Below are 18,541 nucleotides of genomic sequence, written 5' to 3' on the forward strand. Positions count from 1 at the left end.
ATTCCTACTCACTATGAAGCTATTTTTTCCACTTCATCTTCCTAATGGCTTGAGGTTACCTAGGAGAATGCCATCTTATCCTGCAATGTGTGCCAGGATCCCTTTGCTCCAAGAGCCAGAAGCAAACTCCTCTCACCTCCTGTTGATACTTTCTCCCTGGGCTCACTTTGAGTCATCCATTAATTTTCTATCTTTTTCAGAGAGGTCCCAGAGAGCAGCTCATCTGCAAAGCACGGATGATGGGTGCATCTAGTACTAAGCAATCAGAGTTCTCAATCAGTGTACCCTCTCACCCACTTCTCCACGTTCTCTTTGATGACTCATTAGTCAGATATTGTCAGAGGAAATTGAAAGTCTTCCTGAAGTCTTTTAATCACCCCCTCAAAGTACAGGTCATTTTACACAGAATGAGAAAGAAAACTATCCAACTGACAGCTAGGAGCGGACGTGGCACTCTCAGCTAGTCCCTGCTGAGACAGCTTCACAGATCACCACCATCAGGCAAGACCTCTCTGTAATTATGTTAGCAAACAAAGGTAGGAACATTGTCTAAACTGCAGAATGACCGAGCGCCCTCAGCCCTGACTGATAGGAGTGCTGCTGTGTCTTTACTATTTGCCATTCAGATCTGCTTGATTTTTTTTTTTTTTTTTACCTTCTAGATAAGAAGGCTTAAGATCTCCAGTCATGGGAAGCACTCCAACTTTCTGGCAGTACCCAGTTCAAACGATCTTTGAACCTCCCCCAAATCACTTGGCACAAGTCTATATGGTATAAATCTTTTTCTAAAACCTTCTCACTGAGACTCCTCACAGTTCCCACAGTATGTCTCTCCTTCACTGCAGCAGGTCCATGATGTTTTTTTTTTTTTTAAATTAGAGGCATGTTCCTGGTAGTCTTTAGCTGGAGGACACTGATATCATTATGATAATATGATAAGTATCTACTGTTTATTTAGCACTTACTATGTGCCTTAGCATTGTTCTAAACTTTTGTGTATATTAATACCTGTAAGAATTGATGCTTTTGAACTGTGGTGTTGGAGAAGACTCATGAGAGTCCCTTGGACAGCAAGGAGATCCAACCAGTCCATCCTAAAGGAAATCAGTCCTGAATATTCATTGGAAGGACTGATGCTAAAGCTGAAACTCCAATAATTTGGCCACCTCATGCCAAGACCTGACTCATTGGAAAAGACCCTGATGCTGAGAAAGAAGGGGACAACAGAGGATGAGATGACTGGATGGCATCATCGACTCAATGGACATGAGTCCGGGAGTTGGTGATGGACAGGGAGGCCTGGCATGCAGCAGTCCATGGGGTCACAAAGAATTGGACATGACTGAGCGACTGAACTGAACTTAACTGAATCTTTGCTACACATCATGAAATAAGCATGATAATCCCATTTTGTTGATGAGGAAACTGAAGCACAGGAAGGTTGAATACATGGTATTCCTGTTTCCCTGAAGAAGGACATTCCCTTTAAGTCTTTAAGATACAGAACAGGCCAATAAAACACTTCATTTGTCTATCATCTCTAGGACTGAAAGCTAGTCTATTTCCCTAGGAGAAGATCGTTTACTCTTGCCCATTTTAAGCCAAAATATCAAGAGCTGGAGGGAAAGAGTAAAAGAGTGAGCTTGTTGCTGAAGAACATTTACTTTCTTCACTGTAAAACATGATCTCCTGCCAAGAACAATGATTTGATTTACACAGGCTTTATGATATTCTTCATGTAGCCTATGATATTTGAATGCTTACTATGTGACAGGCATAGTTTCAGATGTTTACTAATCAATATAATTAATCTCTCAGTCTTCATCACACTCAGTTTCTCAGCAACTCTTGACATGGTTGATCACTGATCACTCCTTGAAGCACATTCTTTAGTTCCTTTCTGGGAAAGCATTTCTTGGTTCTCATCCTATTTCCCTGATCACACCAGCTTAGACCCCTTTGCCTCCTCTTCTCCCTGACTCCTGTACATTCCTGGATTGGCCCTGATTCAGATCACACTTGTGTTCTCTTCTGCATCTACACCCACTCCTAGGGGAGCTTGTCTAGTCTCATAATTTCAAACACCAGCTATATAACTGATGACTTCAAATTTCTATTGCTAGCCCAGACTTTGGCTATAGCTACAGACTGCCTGCTTGACATGGCCACCTGTATATCCACAAACATCTCAAATTAACGTATGCAAACCCCAATTCCTCATTTTGACCCCATTCTCATCCACCAATCTACTCTTCCTACAGGCTTCTCCATCTCCATAAGTGGCACCAGTATGCTGTGCTTAGGCTACTACAAACCTGGGATCACTTCTTACTCTTCCCCTTCTCTCACATCCTTTTATTCAGTCCATCAGAAAACAATTTTTAGTTCTAAATTCCAAACATTTCCACAGTCCAACCACTTTGTATCTCCACTGCTATCACTCTACTCCAGCCCCCCATCTTTTCCTTGGATTAGTGCTACAGCCTCCCAGTGGCTTTTGCAGTTTTTACCCTGCTCCCTTACAACCTCTTATTTTCTTCTGAAGTATATCATAGACACAGTAAAGTGTACAGATCTTGTGTATAGAGGTCAGTGAATTTCTAAATACATTTATGCCTATATAATTACCATCCAGATCAATATATATAACATTTGCCACCTAGGAGGCTTCCTCCTGCCTCTCCTACTGTTAAAAGCAGCCACTATCTGGATCTCTGCCTCCATAGATTAATTTTTCCATTTTTAATGCTTCATATATATGGGATCATCCTCTGGAGGAGGGCATGGCAACCTAGTCTAGTATTTTTGCCTGGAGAATCCCATGGAAGGAAGATCCTGTGGGGCTATAGTCCATAGGGTTGCAAAGAGTTGGATAAGACTGAAGCAACCTAGCATGTACACATGCATATATAGGATCATACAGTGTGTATTCTTTTTTTTTTTAAGTTAATGTCTGTGAGGTTTATCCACATTGTTACTTGTAGCAGTAACTCATTCTTTTTCCATGGTTTTTAGAATTCCATTATATGAATATATCATAATTTATGTATCCATCCTGTTAATGGATATTTACATTGATTCATTTGGATCTATTATGAGCATTGCTGCTGCGAGTGGTAAAAATATGTGCTCATGGGTTTTAGGTACATGATATTCTTAAAAGTCAGACTGCTCTGTTAAAATGTTAAACCACACTTCTGGTTCAGAGCACTCCAGTAGCTTCCCATCTTCCTTAGAATTTTTACTAAAATTCCAGCAAAGGCCTACAAGATCTACACTGTACTCAAATATGGTCTATTTTCTAAAAACAGCAGCATAGGATCTGATTAGAAATACAGAATCATGTGTCCTTCCTTGTCTTACTGAATCAGAATCTGCTTTTAACACATCCTGATGATTCATATGCATGTTAGAGCTTGAGAAGCACTGCCCTGGGTGATCTATCTGTTAGTCACCTCTGACTGCACCTTCTATCACTTTCCCCCTTGCTCATTCCATTCTGGCCACACTTAGCTATTCGTTAGACACCCCAGACACGCTCCTCATTGAGGGGTGGTGTGAGCAGGACCTAGTCAACAGTTTCCTTTCCTGACCCAGTTGTAGGCTTATCATGTGACCTTAATTTCCTAGTATGGTATCTCACTTCTCTATACTCATAAAGAATGAACCCAGAGTATAATGCTAAGTGAAGGACTTGGGAAGACTAAAATTAAGTAGTGGTGATGGGGATAAGGAAAGAAACAGATCTCAAGGAAAAAATACATATATAGCCAAGGACACACACACACACACACACACACACACATATGATAGGCTGAAAGATTTTTCCATGTCAGAATAAATAGCTGCATAGGAATAATTATGATGATGATACAAATAACAGAAAAAAAAAACAACCATTTTTCATTAAGTCTTGACTTGACCTGAAAGTGGAATTGACAGATCAAGGGGTAGGTGTATTTAAAATTTTAATGTTATTGTTTAGTCGCTAAGTCATGTCCAACTCTTTTGTGACCCCACAGACTGTAGCTAGCCAGGCTCCTCTGTCCATGGGCTATCCCAGGCAAGAATACTAGAGTGAGTTGCCTTTTCCTTCTCCAGGGGATCTTCCTGACCCAGAGACTGAACCCATGTCTGCTGCTTGGCAAGTGGATTTTTTACCACTGAGCTACCTGGGAAGTCTAAATTTTAATAGATGTTTCTGAATTCAGCCATGCTGCTGCTGCTAAGTTGCATCAGTTGTGTCCGACTCTGTGTGACCCCATAGACCCCTGTCTATGGGGGTCAGCCCACCAGGCTCCGCCGTCCCTGGGATTCTCCAGGCAAGAACACTGGAGTGGGTTGCCATTTCCTTTTCCAATGCATGAAAGTGAAAAGTGAAAGTGAAGTCGCTCAGTCACGTCTGACTCAGCGACCCCATGGACTGCAGCCTACCAGGCTCCTCCGTCCATGGGATTTTCCAGGCAAGAGTACCGGAGTGTTGCCAGTACTGGCACACTGGCATTGCCTTCTCTGGAATTCAGCCATGGGGCTGTATTATTTCTACATATTATTCTCATTAAAAATGTAGTCCTCATGACAACCCAGTAAGGTAGTTACTATTACTTTCTATATTTTATAGAAGAAACTGAGCTACAGAGAAATTAAGTGATTTGCCCAAGGACACAGTGTTGTATGTGTGGCATTAGTACTCACTGCAGGCAGTCTGACTGCAGGACTCACACACATTCTCAACCCTTTCATCATGCTCCTTCGTGCAACCATCGCCACCGTCCATCTTTTTCCATTTTCCCAACTGAAATTCTGTACTCATCAAACACTATCTCTCAACTCCCTCTCTCCCCAAACCCTGGCAATCATCATTCTACTTTTCTGTCTCTATGAATTTGACTCCTCAGGGTACCTCATATTACTGGAGTTATATAATATTTGCTATTTTGTGATTGGCTCATTTCAACTGGCACAATGTCCTTGAGTTTCTTCTATGTTGGAGCATGGTTTAGAATTGTTCTCCTTTTTAAGGTTAAATAATATTTCATGTATATGTCTTGTTTTGTTTATTCATTCATCTGTTGGTGGCCTTTTGGGTTACTCCCACTTTATTGGCTATTGTGAATAATGCTGCAATGAACTTGGGTATGTGTTTATTCAAGTCCCTGCTTCCGCTGCTTTTGGGTATACACCCAGAAGTGCAGTTGCTGGATCAAATGATAATTCTGTGTTTAATTTTTTTAAGGAATTGCCATACCATTTTCTGTGGCAGCTGCACCATTTTACATTCCCATCAGCAATGTACAAGGGTTCCACTTTTTCCACATCTTTGCCCCATGCCAATGCTTATTTTCTGTTGTTGTTGTTCTTCTTCTTCATCGTAGCCATCCTAATAGGAGTGAAGCAGCGAATTTTTTGTTTTTCATGAATAAAATCTGTTCATCTTTTTTTTCATGTTTCTTGTTTTCCTTGGAAAGGTCTTTGACTTCCTAAGGATTCACGAGCAGTCTTCAAATTTTCCTTATAATACATGTATCACTTCATTTGGTACATTTGGGGCTTTGATTCACTTGGAATTCATTTTCTATTTAAGATAGGGAGAGCTAACTGAGAGTCAGTGATGCCAGTGTCATTCTTGACAGTTCCTGCCTTTCCCTTTCTACCATTCTGTCTTTCCTGTGGCTCCTCTGCCCCTCAGACACATCACCAATACTGAGCCACTATTGTTTTTAATATTTCCTATCCTTGCTTGCTAATCAGTACTATCAAATTAGACTTCAGTTTTTATCACAAGAAAGTGAGTATGAATAAACGGCACATAATAAAAAATGTACCTCTTGGAAAATAAAATATTCAGAAGGATTATAAAAGAAAATCTTATGGCTGTTATCATTTGTCTTATATATTGAGGTGCTCCTATGTTCAGTTCAGTTCAGTTCAGTCGCTCAGTCATGTCCGACTTTTTGAATCGCAGCACGCCAGGCCTCCCTGTCCATCACCATCTCCTGGAGTTCACTCAAACTCACATCCATCGAGTTGGTGATGCCATCCAGCCATCTCATCCTCTGTCATCCCCTTCTCCTCCTGCTCCCAATCCCTCTCAGCATCAGAGTCTTTTCCAATGAGTCAACTCTTCACATGAGGTGGCCAAAGTACTGGAGTTTCAGCTTTAGCATCATTCCTTCCAAAGAACACCCAGGGCTGATCTTCAGAATGGACTGGTTGCATCTCCTTGCAGTCCAAGGGACTCTCAAGAGTCTTCTTCAACACCACAGTTCAAAAGCATCAATTCTTCGGCGCTCGGCTTTCTTCATAGTTCAACTCTCACATCCATACATGACCACTGGAAAAACCATAGCCTTGACTAGACGGACCTTTGTTGGCAAAGTAATGTCTCTGCTTTTCAATATGCTATCTAGGTTGGTCATAACTTGTTTGATAAATATATATTTACAATTGTTGTCTTCATGGATTGATCCCTTGATCATTATGTAGTGTCTTTGTTTCTTACAGCAGCCTGTGAAGTCTGTTTTGTCTGATATAGTATTACTACTGCAGCTTTTTTAAAATTTCCATTTGCATGGAATACTTCCTTCCATTCTATCACTTTCAGTGTGTGTGAAAAATTGTTTTAAGTTGTTGGTCTTTTAATTTTAATGCATTTCCAACATCCTGCATTTGGACTCTCTTCTTCTCACAATTTTTCATTTTGATATCATATTTGTGTGTGGATTAGTTCCTGCTTTTACTTTATGTTTATCTCTGTATGTACTCAATTGATCAGTCATGTCCTACTGTTTGTGACCCCATGGACTGTAGCCCGCCAGGCTCCTTTGCCCATGGAATTTTCCAGGCAAGAATACTCGATTGGGAGTGCCATTTCCTACTCCAGGGCATCTTCCCAACCCAGGGGTTGAACCCACATCTCTTATGTCTCCTGCATCGGCAGGTGGATTCTTTACCACTAACGCCACCTGAGAAGCCTCAGGTGTATCTTTACTGGTGAGCTTTCCCATTCATAAGTTTCTTGTTTTTAGTTGTAGCTTTTTCTTTTTCCTCTGGCTTGGTGGTGCTGAATTTTCTTTGCTTTGTCTGTAAAGCTTTTGATTTCTCTGTTGAATCTGAATGAAAGCTTTGCTGGGTAGAATATTCTGGGTAAAGTATCCTTGGTTGTAGGTTTTTCCCTTTCTTCACCTTAAATATTTCATGCTACTTCGTTCTGGCCTGCAGAATTTCTGCTGAAAAATCATCTGGTAATCTCATGGGGGTTCCCTTGTATGTTATTTGTTGTTTTTCTCTTGTGGCTTTTAATATTTTCTCTTTGTTTATAATTTTTCAATTTAATTAATATGTGTCTCAGAAATATGGATCAATGGAACAGGAGAGAAAGCCCATAAATGAACTGACACACCTATGGTCAATTAATGTACAACACAGGAGACAGGAATATGCAATAGAGAAAATGCAGTTATCTTCAATAAGTAGTGCTAGGAAAACATGACAGCCACATATAAAAGAATGAAATCAGAAGATTCTCTAACACCATACACAAAAATAAACTCAAAATGTAAGACCGATACTATAAAACTCTTAAAGGAAAATTTAGCCAGAACATTCTTTGACATAAATTACAGTCTTTTTTGACTTGATCCACCTCCTACAGCAATGAATATTAAAAACAAAAATAAACAAATGGGACCTAAGTAAACCTAAAAACTTTTGCACAGCAAAGGAAACCATAAACAAAATGAGAAAACAACCCACTGAATGGGAGAAAATATTTACAAATGATGTGACTGACAGGGATTAACCTCTAAAATATACAAATAGACACATGTACCCCAGTGTTCATTGCAGCACTGTTTATAATAGCCAGGACATGGAAACAACCTAGATGTCCATCAGCAGATGAATGGGTAAGAAAGCTGTGGTACACATACATAATGGAGTATTACTCAGCCATTAAAAAGAATACATTTGAATCAGTTCTAATGAGATGGATGAAACTGGAGCCAATTATACAGAGTGAAGTAACTCAGAAAGAAAAACACCAATACAGTATACTAACACATATGTATGGAATTTAGAAAGATGGCAATGATGACCCTGTATGCAAGACAGCAAAAGAGACACAGATGTGTAGAGCGGACTTTTGGACTCAGAGGGAGAGGGAGACAGTGGGATGATTTGGGAGAATGGCATTGAAACATGTATACTATCATGTAAGAAACGAATCGCCAGTCTATGTCCAATGCAGGATACAGCATGCTTGGGGCTGGTGCACGGGGATGACCCAGAGAGATGTTATGGGGAGGGAGGTGGGAGGAGGGTTCATGTTCGGGAACGCATGTACACCCGTGGTGGATTCATGTCCATGTATGGCAAAACCAATACAGTATTGTAAAGTAAAACAAAGTAAAAATAAAAATTTTAAAAATTAAAATAAATAAATAAATAAAATAAAATATACAAATAGCTCATGCACCTTAATATCAAAAAACAGCCTAATCAAAAAATGGGTAGAAGAGCTAAATAGACGTTTCTCCAAAGAAAACATACAGATGGACAAAAAGCACATGAAGAGATGCTCAATGAAGCTAATTAGAGAAATGCAAATCAAAACAACAAGGAGGTATATCACCTTACACCAGTCAGAATGACCATCATTAAAAAGTCTACAAGAAATAAATGCTGGGGAGGGTGTAGAGAAAAGAGAACCCTCCTACATTGGGGGTAGGACTGTATATTGGTATAGCCACTATAGGTTCCTTAAAAAACTAAAAATAGAACTATCATATGATCCAGGGATCCCACTCATGGGCATATAACTATCCAGAGAAAACCATAATTCAAAAAGATACATTCATCCTAATGTACATTGCAGCACTGTTTATTAATACAATAGCCAAGACATGGGAGCAACCTAAATGTCCAGTGAGAGAGGAATGGATAAAGACGTGGTACTGTATATAATGGAATATTACTTTGCCACACTAAAGAATGAAATAATGCCATTCACAGCAACATGGATGGACATAGAGAAGTAAGTCACACAGAGAAAAACAAATATCATGATATCAATTATATGTGGGATCTAAAAAGAAATGAGACAAATTGATTTACAAAACAGAAACAGACACACAGACTAAGAAAATAAACTTATGGTTACCACAGGGGAAAGTAGGGGGGAGGGATAAATTAGGAGTTTGAGATTACCCTATATACACTACTATATATTAAAACAGATAATCAACAAGGACCTATTCTATAGTACAGGAAACTTAATAGTCTATAATACTCTAAATGAAAAAGAATCTGATAAAGAATGTGTGTGTATATATACATATATATAACTGACTCACTTTGAATCACTTTGCTGTACATCTGAAACTAATATAACATTGTAAATCAACTATAAAAATTTTTTTAAAGAAATAACTAAAAAAATTATGTTTACAAAAAGCCTGTGTGAAAATGCTTATAGCATAAAAAATCTTATAATATAAAACTCTAATTACACTTATGTTTGTTTCTCAGTTTGACCTTTCTCTCCCTCTCTGTAGCTATTCAGTTTAGGTTTTTGTTTAGCATTGTCTTTGAAAAGAAATGACTGCTCACTAGAGGGATTAAACAGCAGCAAATCTAAGATTTATTGGTCATGACTGGGTCAGGCTCACTTTTCTGCAGAACTCTTAGATCCATACAAATTAGAACAGGAGAACATGCAAAAATAATATCTTTTTCAATTTCAGGAATTAACCATTATTTTCTTATAATAGTGAAATATTTTATTTTTAAATTGCATGTGTACACAAATATCAGAAGTATCTTTTCCCAGAAATGGATAACTACATAATGAATTCTTCCTACAATCTGCTTTTGTTTTCACTTTTAAATCAAGCTTAAAGAATCAATTTCTAATTTAAATGCTTGTCTAAAATTTCAGTTCCCTGGAGAAGGAAATGGCAACCCACTCCAGTATTCATGCCTGGAAAATCCCATGGACTGAGGAGCCTGGTGGGCTACAGCCCATGGGGTCGCAAAGAGTCGGACACGACTGAGCGACTTCACTTCACTTCACTTCAAAATTTCAATTAGAACTGGAAATGATTGCACCATGAATTATTCCCATTAACAATTTTTATATACCAGACTAACCTTCTAATGTTAAGTGGATTCTGATTTTAGCTGCTGTAAAATGTATTTTTGTTCTTAATGAGAGAATCTCCAGATTAACAGCCATCCAAGCTGAGCTCCCAAAATACTTTGCAAAACTGATGCGCTAACATTTGAGCATTGTTTAAAATAAAACAGATCAGCTCAACCCACCCTTTTAACAAAAAATTTTCTGTGGTATATACTGTACCTCCTTAGGGCAAATAAGGTATAATACTCAAGGAGGGTGATATGAGTAGTAGGGATAGGAGTGCTTGAAGAGAAATTGGAAAAATTTAAAGAGGAAAAAGCAGTTATCTTCCTCACTTCCTGACACTGCAAGGAAAATTTTCATGGTGTGTTTTAGTAAGAAAATAGAAAATGCATGGAATATAAAGCTTAAAAGTAATTATTTATGATAAGGGATATATAAGTAATCATGGTTATCTGAATACCAGACCACCTTACCTCCCTCCTGAGAAACCTGTATGCAGGTCAAGAAGCAACAGTTAGAACCAGACACAGAGCAGCAGACTGGTTCCAAATCGGGAAAGGAGTACGTCAAGGCTGTATATTGTCACCCTGCTTATTTAACTTATATGCAGAGTACATCATGCGACATGCTGGGCTGGATGAAGCACAAGCTGGAATCAAGATTGCTGGGAGAAATATCATTAACCTCAGATATGCAGATGACACCACACATGGCAGAAAGCAAAGAACTAAAGAGCCTCTTGATGAAAGTGAAAAAGGAGAGTGAAAAAGTTGGCTTAAAACTCAACATTCAGAAAACCAAAATCTTGGCATCTAGCCCCATCACTTCATGGCAAAAGATGGCAAAACAATGAAAACAGTGAGAGATTTTATTTTCTTGGGCTTCAAAATCACTGCAGATGGTGACAGCAGGCAAGAAATTAAAAGACACTTGCTCCTCGGAAGAAAAGCTATGACCAACCTAGATAGCATATTAACAAGCAGAGACATTACTTTGCCAACAAAGGTCCGTCTAGTCAAAGCTATGGTTTTTCCAGTAGTCATGTATGGATGTGAGAGTTGGACTATAAAGAAAGCTGAGCACTGAAGAATTGATGCTTTTGAACTGTGGTGTTGGAGAAGACTTTGAGAGTCCCTTGGACTGCAAGGAGATCCAACCAGTCCATCCTAAAGGAAATCAGTCCTGAATATAAATTGGAAGGACTGATGCTGAAGCTGAAACTGTAATACTTTGGCCACCTGCTGGGAAGAACTGACTCATTGGAAAAGACCCTGATGCTGGGAAAGATTGAAGGCAGGAGGAGAAGGGGATGACAGAGGATGAGATGTTTGGATGGCATCACCCACTCAATGGACATGAGTTTCAGCAAGCTCAGGGAGTTGGTGATGGACAGGGAAGCCTGGCGTTCTGCAGTCCATGGGGTTGCAAAGAGTTGGACACAACTGAGTGACTGAACTGAACTGGTATAAATAATGCCAAACCATTTTTTTTCTTCCCTCTTTGATAAATACAAAAATGGAATATGTTATTATAAAATTATTTATAATTATAAATTATATAATATATAAATAATATAAATTTTAAGAAAGAAAATGCACTGGAAAAGCAGATTACTAACTCTGTGCTCAGATTCAAATATGTATAACCATACTTTCGTCTTTTATTTTGTTCAGCTGGAAAGGCAGCTAATAATGCAGAATGAAATGAGAGAAAGACAAATGGCTATGCAGATTGCTTGGTCTCGGGAATTCCTCAAATATTTTGGAACTTTTTTTGGCATTACAGCAGTCTCTCTAACAGCTGGGTATGTTTACTATTTATTTTAAAATTTTCTTCCATTTCTTTTTGTCTTGCCATGATTATATTAGTAAGTTGGCCAAATAGGACTTTGACGTAAATAGTCTAACACATGTATGTCAACAAAGTAACTCTTATAGCTTAGTGCTTGGGGGTAACTCTGTAGAACAAGGATAGTAATAGTTAATTCTGCCTTTAGTTTCTTAGATTTCTCCTGTACCTTTCTTCATTTTACAATATAAATAAGGGAGAGGATTGACTTTACGCTAAGCTAGAAGGTCTCTACAAATTCATCTCACAATCCCTAAGGGATAAATATCAATACTTACATATTTCAAAATGAGTAATATGAGCCCCAACATCAAATAAAGATGAACAAATCATAGGCTCATACACCCTACCAGAGAACTGCAGAATCTGCTGAGGAATTATGAATAAGGAAATCCTATCTCCATAGAGAATTAAGACCTTCTGAAATGTAGGATATTCTTCCAAAAAGCAGGTAACTTTTTTTTTTAATTGAGTACAGAGATATGTATTTACAGGTTTTTCTTTTATATTAATTATTTTTTGTTCCTGAATCAGAGCAATTAAAGGGAAGAAGCCCGTCCTCATCTTCCCTATGGTTCCATTAGGCTTTGTCCTTGCCTACCAGTATGACATGGGCTATGGAACCCTTATACACAGAATGAAAGGTAAGTCTTTGGTAAACCAGAGTCTCAATTTCTGATTCATTTTTCGGTTCAAGGATCTAGTCCTCCCAACTCTCCCTGAACTACCATTGACCAACATTTCTGTCCCCTCTTACACAGCTCACAAGAGCCAACTGTCAAATGTTTAGGAATTTTGTAAGCTGTTTGTTAAATACAGTCATTATTAAAAATTAAATGATATAAACTAACACAACATTGTAAATCAGCTATACTCAAAAAAAATTAAAGTACATAAACTTACAATTCAATAAATTACAGAAAATAAATAGTTTGAATTATATAAGAAACATTAATACATACTCAGAGCTTATCAGTCTCTAATTTTACTATTATCTATACTCTGAAGTTATGTATATCTCTTGAAGTTATGTATATCTACTGTATCTGTATGGTGGAAATGCAGGTACAGTATACAGACCCAATAAAATACAGATGCAACTCTGACTTCCTTGCCATCCCACTGGCATGTCAGCTTAAAGTTGGTCATGGTGGGAGTGTTTACACCATGGAAATCTGCAAATCCCAAATTAAGGCTTGACCTATTTTGTTGATTGTGGTTGATAAACTGTAGTCTACAGGCTGGCCACCTATTTTTGAAAATAAAGTTCTATTGGAACACAGACGTGCCCATTCATTTCTACTTTTCCATTTCCATGTCAGAGACGACTCACTGAAACAGATATGAAAGTGCCCACAAGCCTAAGATGTTTCCTGTCTGGCCTTTTAAGAAATTTTGCCAACCCATGGTCTAGACTTAAAAAAAATGATGAAGAAAATGTTAATAATGTATATTAATCTTAAAAGTGTACTGCAGAGCCATCATATTGTGAATGACATTAAAAAATTTAGGAAGTGTTCTAATATTTTAAAACTATTATCTGATTCAACAAAGTTCACAGCATTCTCAAACAAGTTCCAACATTTGTCCTTGTTTCAGTTTTGTCCTCCTTATTAACATAAATAAAAACAGCAGCCATCATTCATGTTGAATTATACTCTGTCATCAACTGTTATAGGTGAGCTATGGGTAAAAGAGTTCAGCAACAATCAATAAAAACATTCTTTAAGGATCAATTTGCTATATGGAATTCATGATAAAGAGTATTGTACGTGTTATTATTTATAAATTATGTGCTTATTTTCATATAAGCAAAATTTATAATAAGCTATGTACATAATAAGCTTATACACATGTTTTGTTGTTTTGGGAAGCGTGTTGTTAAATATTCACCAGTACCGTGCTGCTTTCACACTGAACTCTGGCTCTCACTGCCCTAGAAAATAGCACGGCTGACACAGATGCTGTTCCTGACCCAGAAAGACAGGGCTTCCCATCAGTTCAGGATATCTGTGTCTTTGATTCCCACCACCACATACTGCTCATGAGGATAACTATTTCCCTACTCCTGAAGCCTTCAGCCCAGAGCATACTGGAAACAGTGTTTCCCAAGCCTGCATTTTTGGCATCCTGTTCTCTCCTGAGCTGTAGGCTCATGACTATCCCTGAGGCTCTGTAGGGACCAATATGGTATGGGAAAGGAGAAGGTGCAGATTCCTCTGTAGGTATTGGAAGTGGGGAGTAAAACATTTCATTCACAGACTTAGGAAGATAGAGGGATTACATGTTCTTTAAAATTCCCATTTGACAGAGACAATAACTGCAAAAGAAACAACTGATAAAGGATTAATCTCCAAAATATATAAGCAGCTCATGGAGCTCAATACCAGAAAGACAAACAACCCAATCAAAAACTGGTAGGAAGAACTAAATAGACATCTATCCAAAGAAGACATACAGATGGCCAACAAACTAATGAAAAGATGCTCAACAATGCTCATTATTAGAGAAATGCAAATCAAAACTACAATGAAGTATCACCTTACACCAGTCAGAATGGCCATCATCAAAAAATCTACAAACAATAAATGCTGGAATGGGTGTGGAGAAAAGGGGACCCTCTTGCTCTGTAGATGGGAATGTAAATTGATACAGCCAATATGGAGAACAGTATGTAGATTCCTTAAGAAAAAAAAAAAAAAACCTAGGAATAAAACTACTATATGACCCAGCAATCCCACCACTGGGCGTATAACCCTGAGAAAACCATAATTGAAAAAGACACATGGACCCCAATGTTCATTGCAGCAGTATTTACAATAGCTGGACATGGAAGCAACCTAGATATACATCCACAGATTAATGGATAAAGAAGTTGTGGTACATATATACAATGTAATACTCCTCAGCCATAAAAAGGAACACATTTGAGGCAGTTCTAGTGAGGTGAATGAACCTAGAGCCCGCTATACAGACTGAAGTCAGTCAGAAAGAAAAACAAGTGTCATATATTAATGCATATATATGGAATCTAGAAAAATGATACTAATGAACCTATCTGCAGGGCAGGAATAGAGATACAGACACAGGGAACAGACTCTGGACATAGCAGGGGAAGAAGAGAGTGGGATGTACTGAGAGAGTAGCACTGAAACATATATATTACCATATGTAAATGAGACAGCTAATGAGAAGTTGTTGTATAACACAGGGAGCTAAATGTGGTACTCTGTGTCAACCTAGAGGGGTGGGATGAGGTGGAGGGTTGAGGGGGGAGGTTCAAGAGGGAGAGGACATGTACACTTATGGCTGATTCATGTTGCTCTATGCTGCTGCTGTTAAGTTGCTTCAGTCATGTCCGACTCTGTGCAACCCTGTAGACGGCAGCCCACCAGGCTCCCCCGTCCCTGGGATTCCCAGGCAAGAACACTGGAGTGGGTTGCCATTTCCTTCTCCAATGCATGAAAGTGAAAAGTGAAAGTGAAGTTGCTCAGTCGTGTCCGACTAGTAGCTACCCTGTGGACTGCAGCCTTCCAGGCTCCTCTGTCCATGGGATTTTCCAGGCAAGAGTACTGGAGTGGGGTGCCATTGCCTTCTCTATGGCAGAACCCAAAACAATATTGTAAAGCAGTTATCCTCCAATTAAAAATAAATTTTTAAAAATCCCCATTTGAAAACAGAAGTATATTTTTCACAAAGATCCTAGGTTAAAATGTCTTCTGGGGTCACATGTTATTGGTATCACAGTTCAGCTATATAGTGGGCTAAGCTGTGTCTTGTGGGTTGCCTAGAAATTTATAGCATATGTCACTGTGGAAAATGTATTCTGAGTTCTAAAACACTGATCTACAAATTAACTTTTGGAGTACAATTCTATTTTAGGCTGAAAACTAACTGTACAAATTGATTTATTTATGTTAAAATTCATTTCAGTAACCTGAACAGGTTACTAAACAGTTTCATGTTATTCATCTGCTTAAGAATTCTTTGGTCTGAGCTCAACTGTGTCTCATTGTTTATATGCACATTAGAATTCTCAGTGCCTCATACAAATTAATATATAGTATTAAGAAATCTCAGCTCTGTTATAGAGCATTCACTTGAAGATATTACTAATGAAGGGAAATTTTATTTTCTAGGAACATTTTGCTTATACATTTTGGATATACTTGTATTACAGGCCCATTAGAATCTATAGAGTATAAAAGTTTAACTTCCAAGATAAGTTGTGGAAATGGAAATTTCTTGTTTAAAAAAAAAAAAATTAGAACCCACTGAGAAATTTACCATTTAAAAAAATATATAGACTATAACATATAGCCCTGTTAACTAGTGATCACTCCAAGACAGACACTTCCTGTTTAACTGAATTTATCATCAGCCATTCTGTTAACACATACTAAGAATCTGTCATGTGGAAGGTACTCTCACATGGAAACATCTAGTCTGCTGTCAGTAGTCTGCAGAATTACATACAATTTTACTATTTTTTTAAATTTACTATTTTAGACTAGGGGCGGGGAACATGTTTGCAGATAGTTGGAATACTGTGATAATTTACAGATTGTAGCCTGCCCTATTGGATTTGGAATATAAATTAATTGTGTGTTAAAAGAGGAATACTTAAAGAAAACAATTACCTTTATTCTCAAGGAAAGTATATGGAATATCAATAATATATATTATAATTTTTCAAATATTGCTAATTAGTCTTAGAGAATAAAAGTTGGCAGAAGTCACTGGGCCCAAGAAATTACGAGCTATTATTTAAAAGAGGACTTGTTTATAAAAATGTATATATATGTGTGTGTGCATTTATTTGGGATATTTATAAGTAGTTTCAAGTCAAAGATTAGCTTTCTTGAAAAATTAGAGATCTTAGCAAACTTTATTTTTTCTCATGTCACTTATAAGAAGGGGCAATAAGAAGAACTATCTGTGATTTCTCCACCCTAATCCCCTCCTGATACAACTCAAACTTATCATCCTGACTTTCCTTCAAGGAACAAACAATATTACTTGGTATTGTTTCTCTTCTATATTTAAAAATGCTGTCCTCTGTCAAATAAAGTCTCTGGAATCTGATGTATCTTATGTATCTGATGTATTCATTATAGTATTTCCTTTGGGAGGTCAGTTCTCCCGGGGACAGTAGGTAAGATATTTAACAGTGAGATGTGGGGGCATGCCTCCATACAGTGTTACAGCATGTCACTGGATTACAGCAAGTAGATCTTCTTACAAAATGCTGATTACCCCTTTGTCACTTTGTACATTTCTGTGCTTTATTTAAGGTGAAGCCGAGAACATACTAGAAACAGAAAAGAGTAAGCTGCAGCTGCCAAAAGGAATGATCACTTTTGAAAGCCTTGAAAAAGCAAGAAGGGAACAGAGTAAATTTTTCATAGACAAATGAAATCATGTTTACCCACCAGATCTCAAAACACAGAATTGTTGACTTGAATCATGACTTTCATAACTTTTTAAATGCTTGCGATTTTGATATAATGGATTTCATTTTAAAATAATAATCAAGATGAATTTTGTTAAACTATTTTAAAATAAAATTTATACCATTCAACACAAAATTATGGAAGTACTCTGAATAACTTTCAGATTTCCTATATATGTGTATGTATCACAAACATCTAAATGTAATGAAATATATTTTTCTGAATTTCTGAAAGCAAAAGTTCTGGTGCTCTCATTTCTCTGTCATATACACTTTCACTATCACATTAATCTCCCACAGATACTGCTTTTATTTGGATTTTTTAATTGTGTCCTGTCTCCACATGATAGAAAATGTGCAGTATACTGAAAATGTTAACATGTATACTGCACTTGCTGTGGCCATACACTCTCTGTTTTGCATAAATTCTTACAATCATCCCAACAACCTCATGAGGCAGGCATCATTTCATAGATGTGAAAACTAAGGCATAAAAAAACTGAATTACTCACTCAGGATTATACACAGACAGAACTGAGACATAACCTTAGATGGCTTGGCTCCCGTGTCTACACTCTAAAAGATCTTGAAAAACTTCTGCCTTAATGCATTCTTGACATGCAAAGAGAGCTGTGAAAGACAAAAGGTAAAAATATTCAAATAATGACTCAGGGTATAGTTGCTAGAGAGGCAAGAAGAAGGCAAGGTTAATTAGGATGCCTATTTTTTTATTTCCACTCACCAGGATATAAAACATTTATATTATATATATTTATTTTATATTATATATTTATATTATAAGTATTTTATATTATATATTTTTATTTTATATAGTATATAAATATAAATATAAAATATTTATACTCAATTTATGCCATTTTTACAGGTGTAAACCCTACATGTGCTAATTTCAAAATATTTATTAAGACTTACTGTGCATCAGGCACTGTTGTACGCACTAGGGCTATATGAGTGAATGTAGAGACAAGGTTGCTATATTCTAGGCAGAGAAGTAAGTTCTAGCGAAGAGTAGGAGATCTGGGGAGAGAATCAATAAACATGAAGGTAAGTTCATGTCTAACAGTGACACGTGCAAATAG

General features: G+C 37.5%; 1 protein-coding gene across 4 annotated transcripts in view; it reads left to right on the forward strand.

Moving 5' to 3' along the window:
• Nucleotides 1-17,681, forward strand: part of PLGRKT (plasminogen receptor with a C-terminal lysine) — a 44,372-nt gene extending 26,691 nt beyond the window's left edge. For 3 of the 4 annotated variants that reach the window (XM_005683695.3, XM_018052020.1, XM_018052021.1), the window contains 3 exons: nucleotides 11,815-11,945; nucleotides 12,524-12,633; nucleotides 17,284-17,681. In XM_005683695.3, the coding sequence (XP_005683752.1) occupies nucleotides 11,815-11,945; nucleotides 12,524-12,633; nucleotides 17,284-17,405 (363 nt within the window). In that variant the 3' untranslated portion in view covers nucleotides 17,406-17,681. Of the gene's footprint in view, nucleotides 1-662; nucleotides 772-11,814; nucleotides 11,946-12,523; nucleotides 12,634-17,283 lie in introns of all 4 variants that reach the window. The other variant, XM_018052019.1, reaches the window with a different exon arrangement.

Source organism: Capra hircus, chromosome 8 (genome assembly GCF_001704415.2).
Source record: "Capra hircus breed San Clemente chromosome 8, ASM170441v1, whole genome shotgun sequence".
In the NCBI taxonomy this organism is placed as follows: Eukaryota; Metazoa; Chordata; class Mammalia; order Artiodactyla; family Bovidae; genus Capra; species Capra hircus.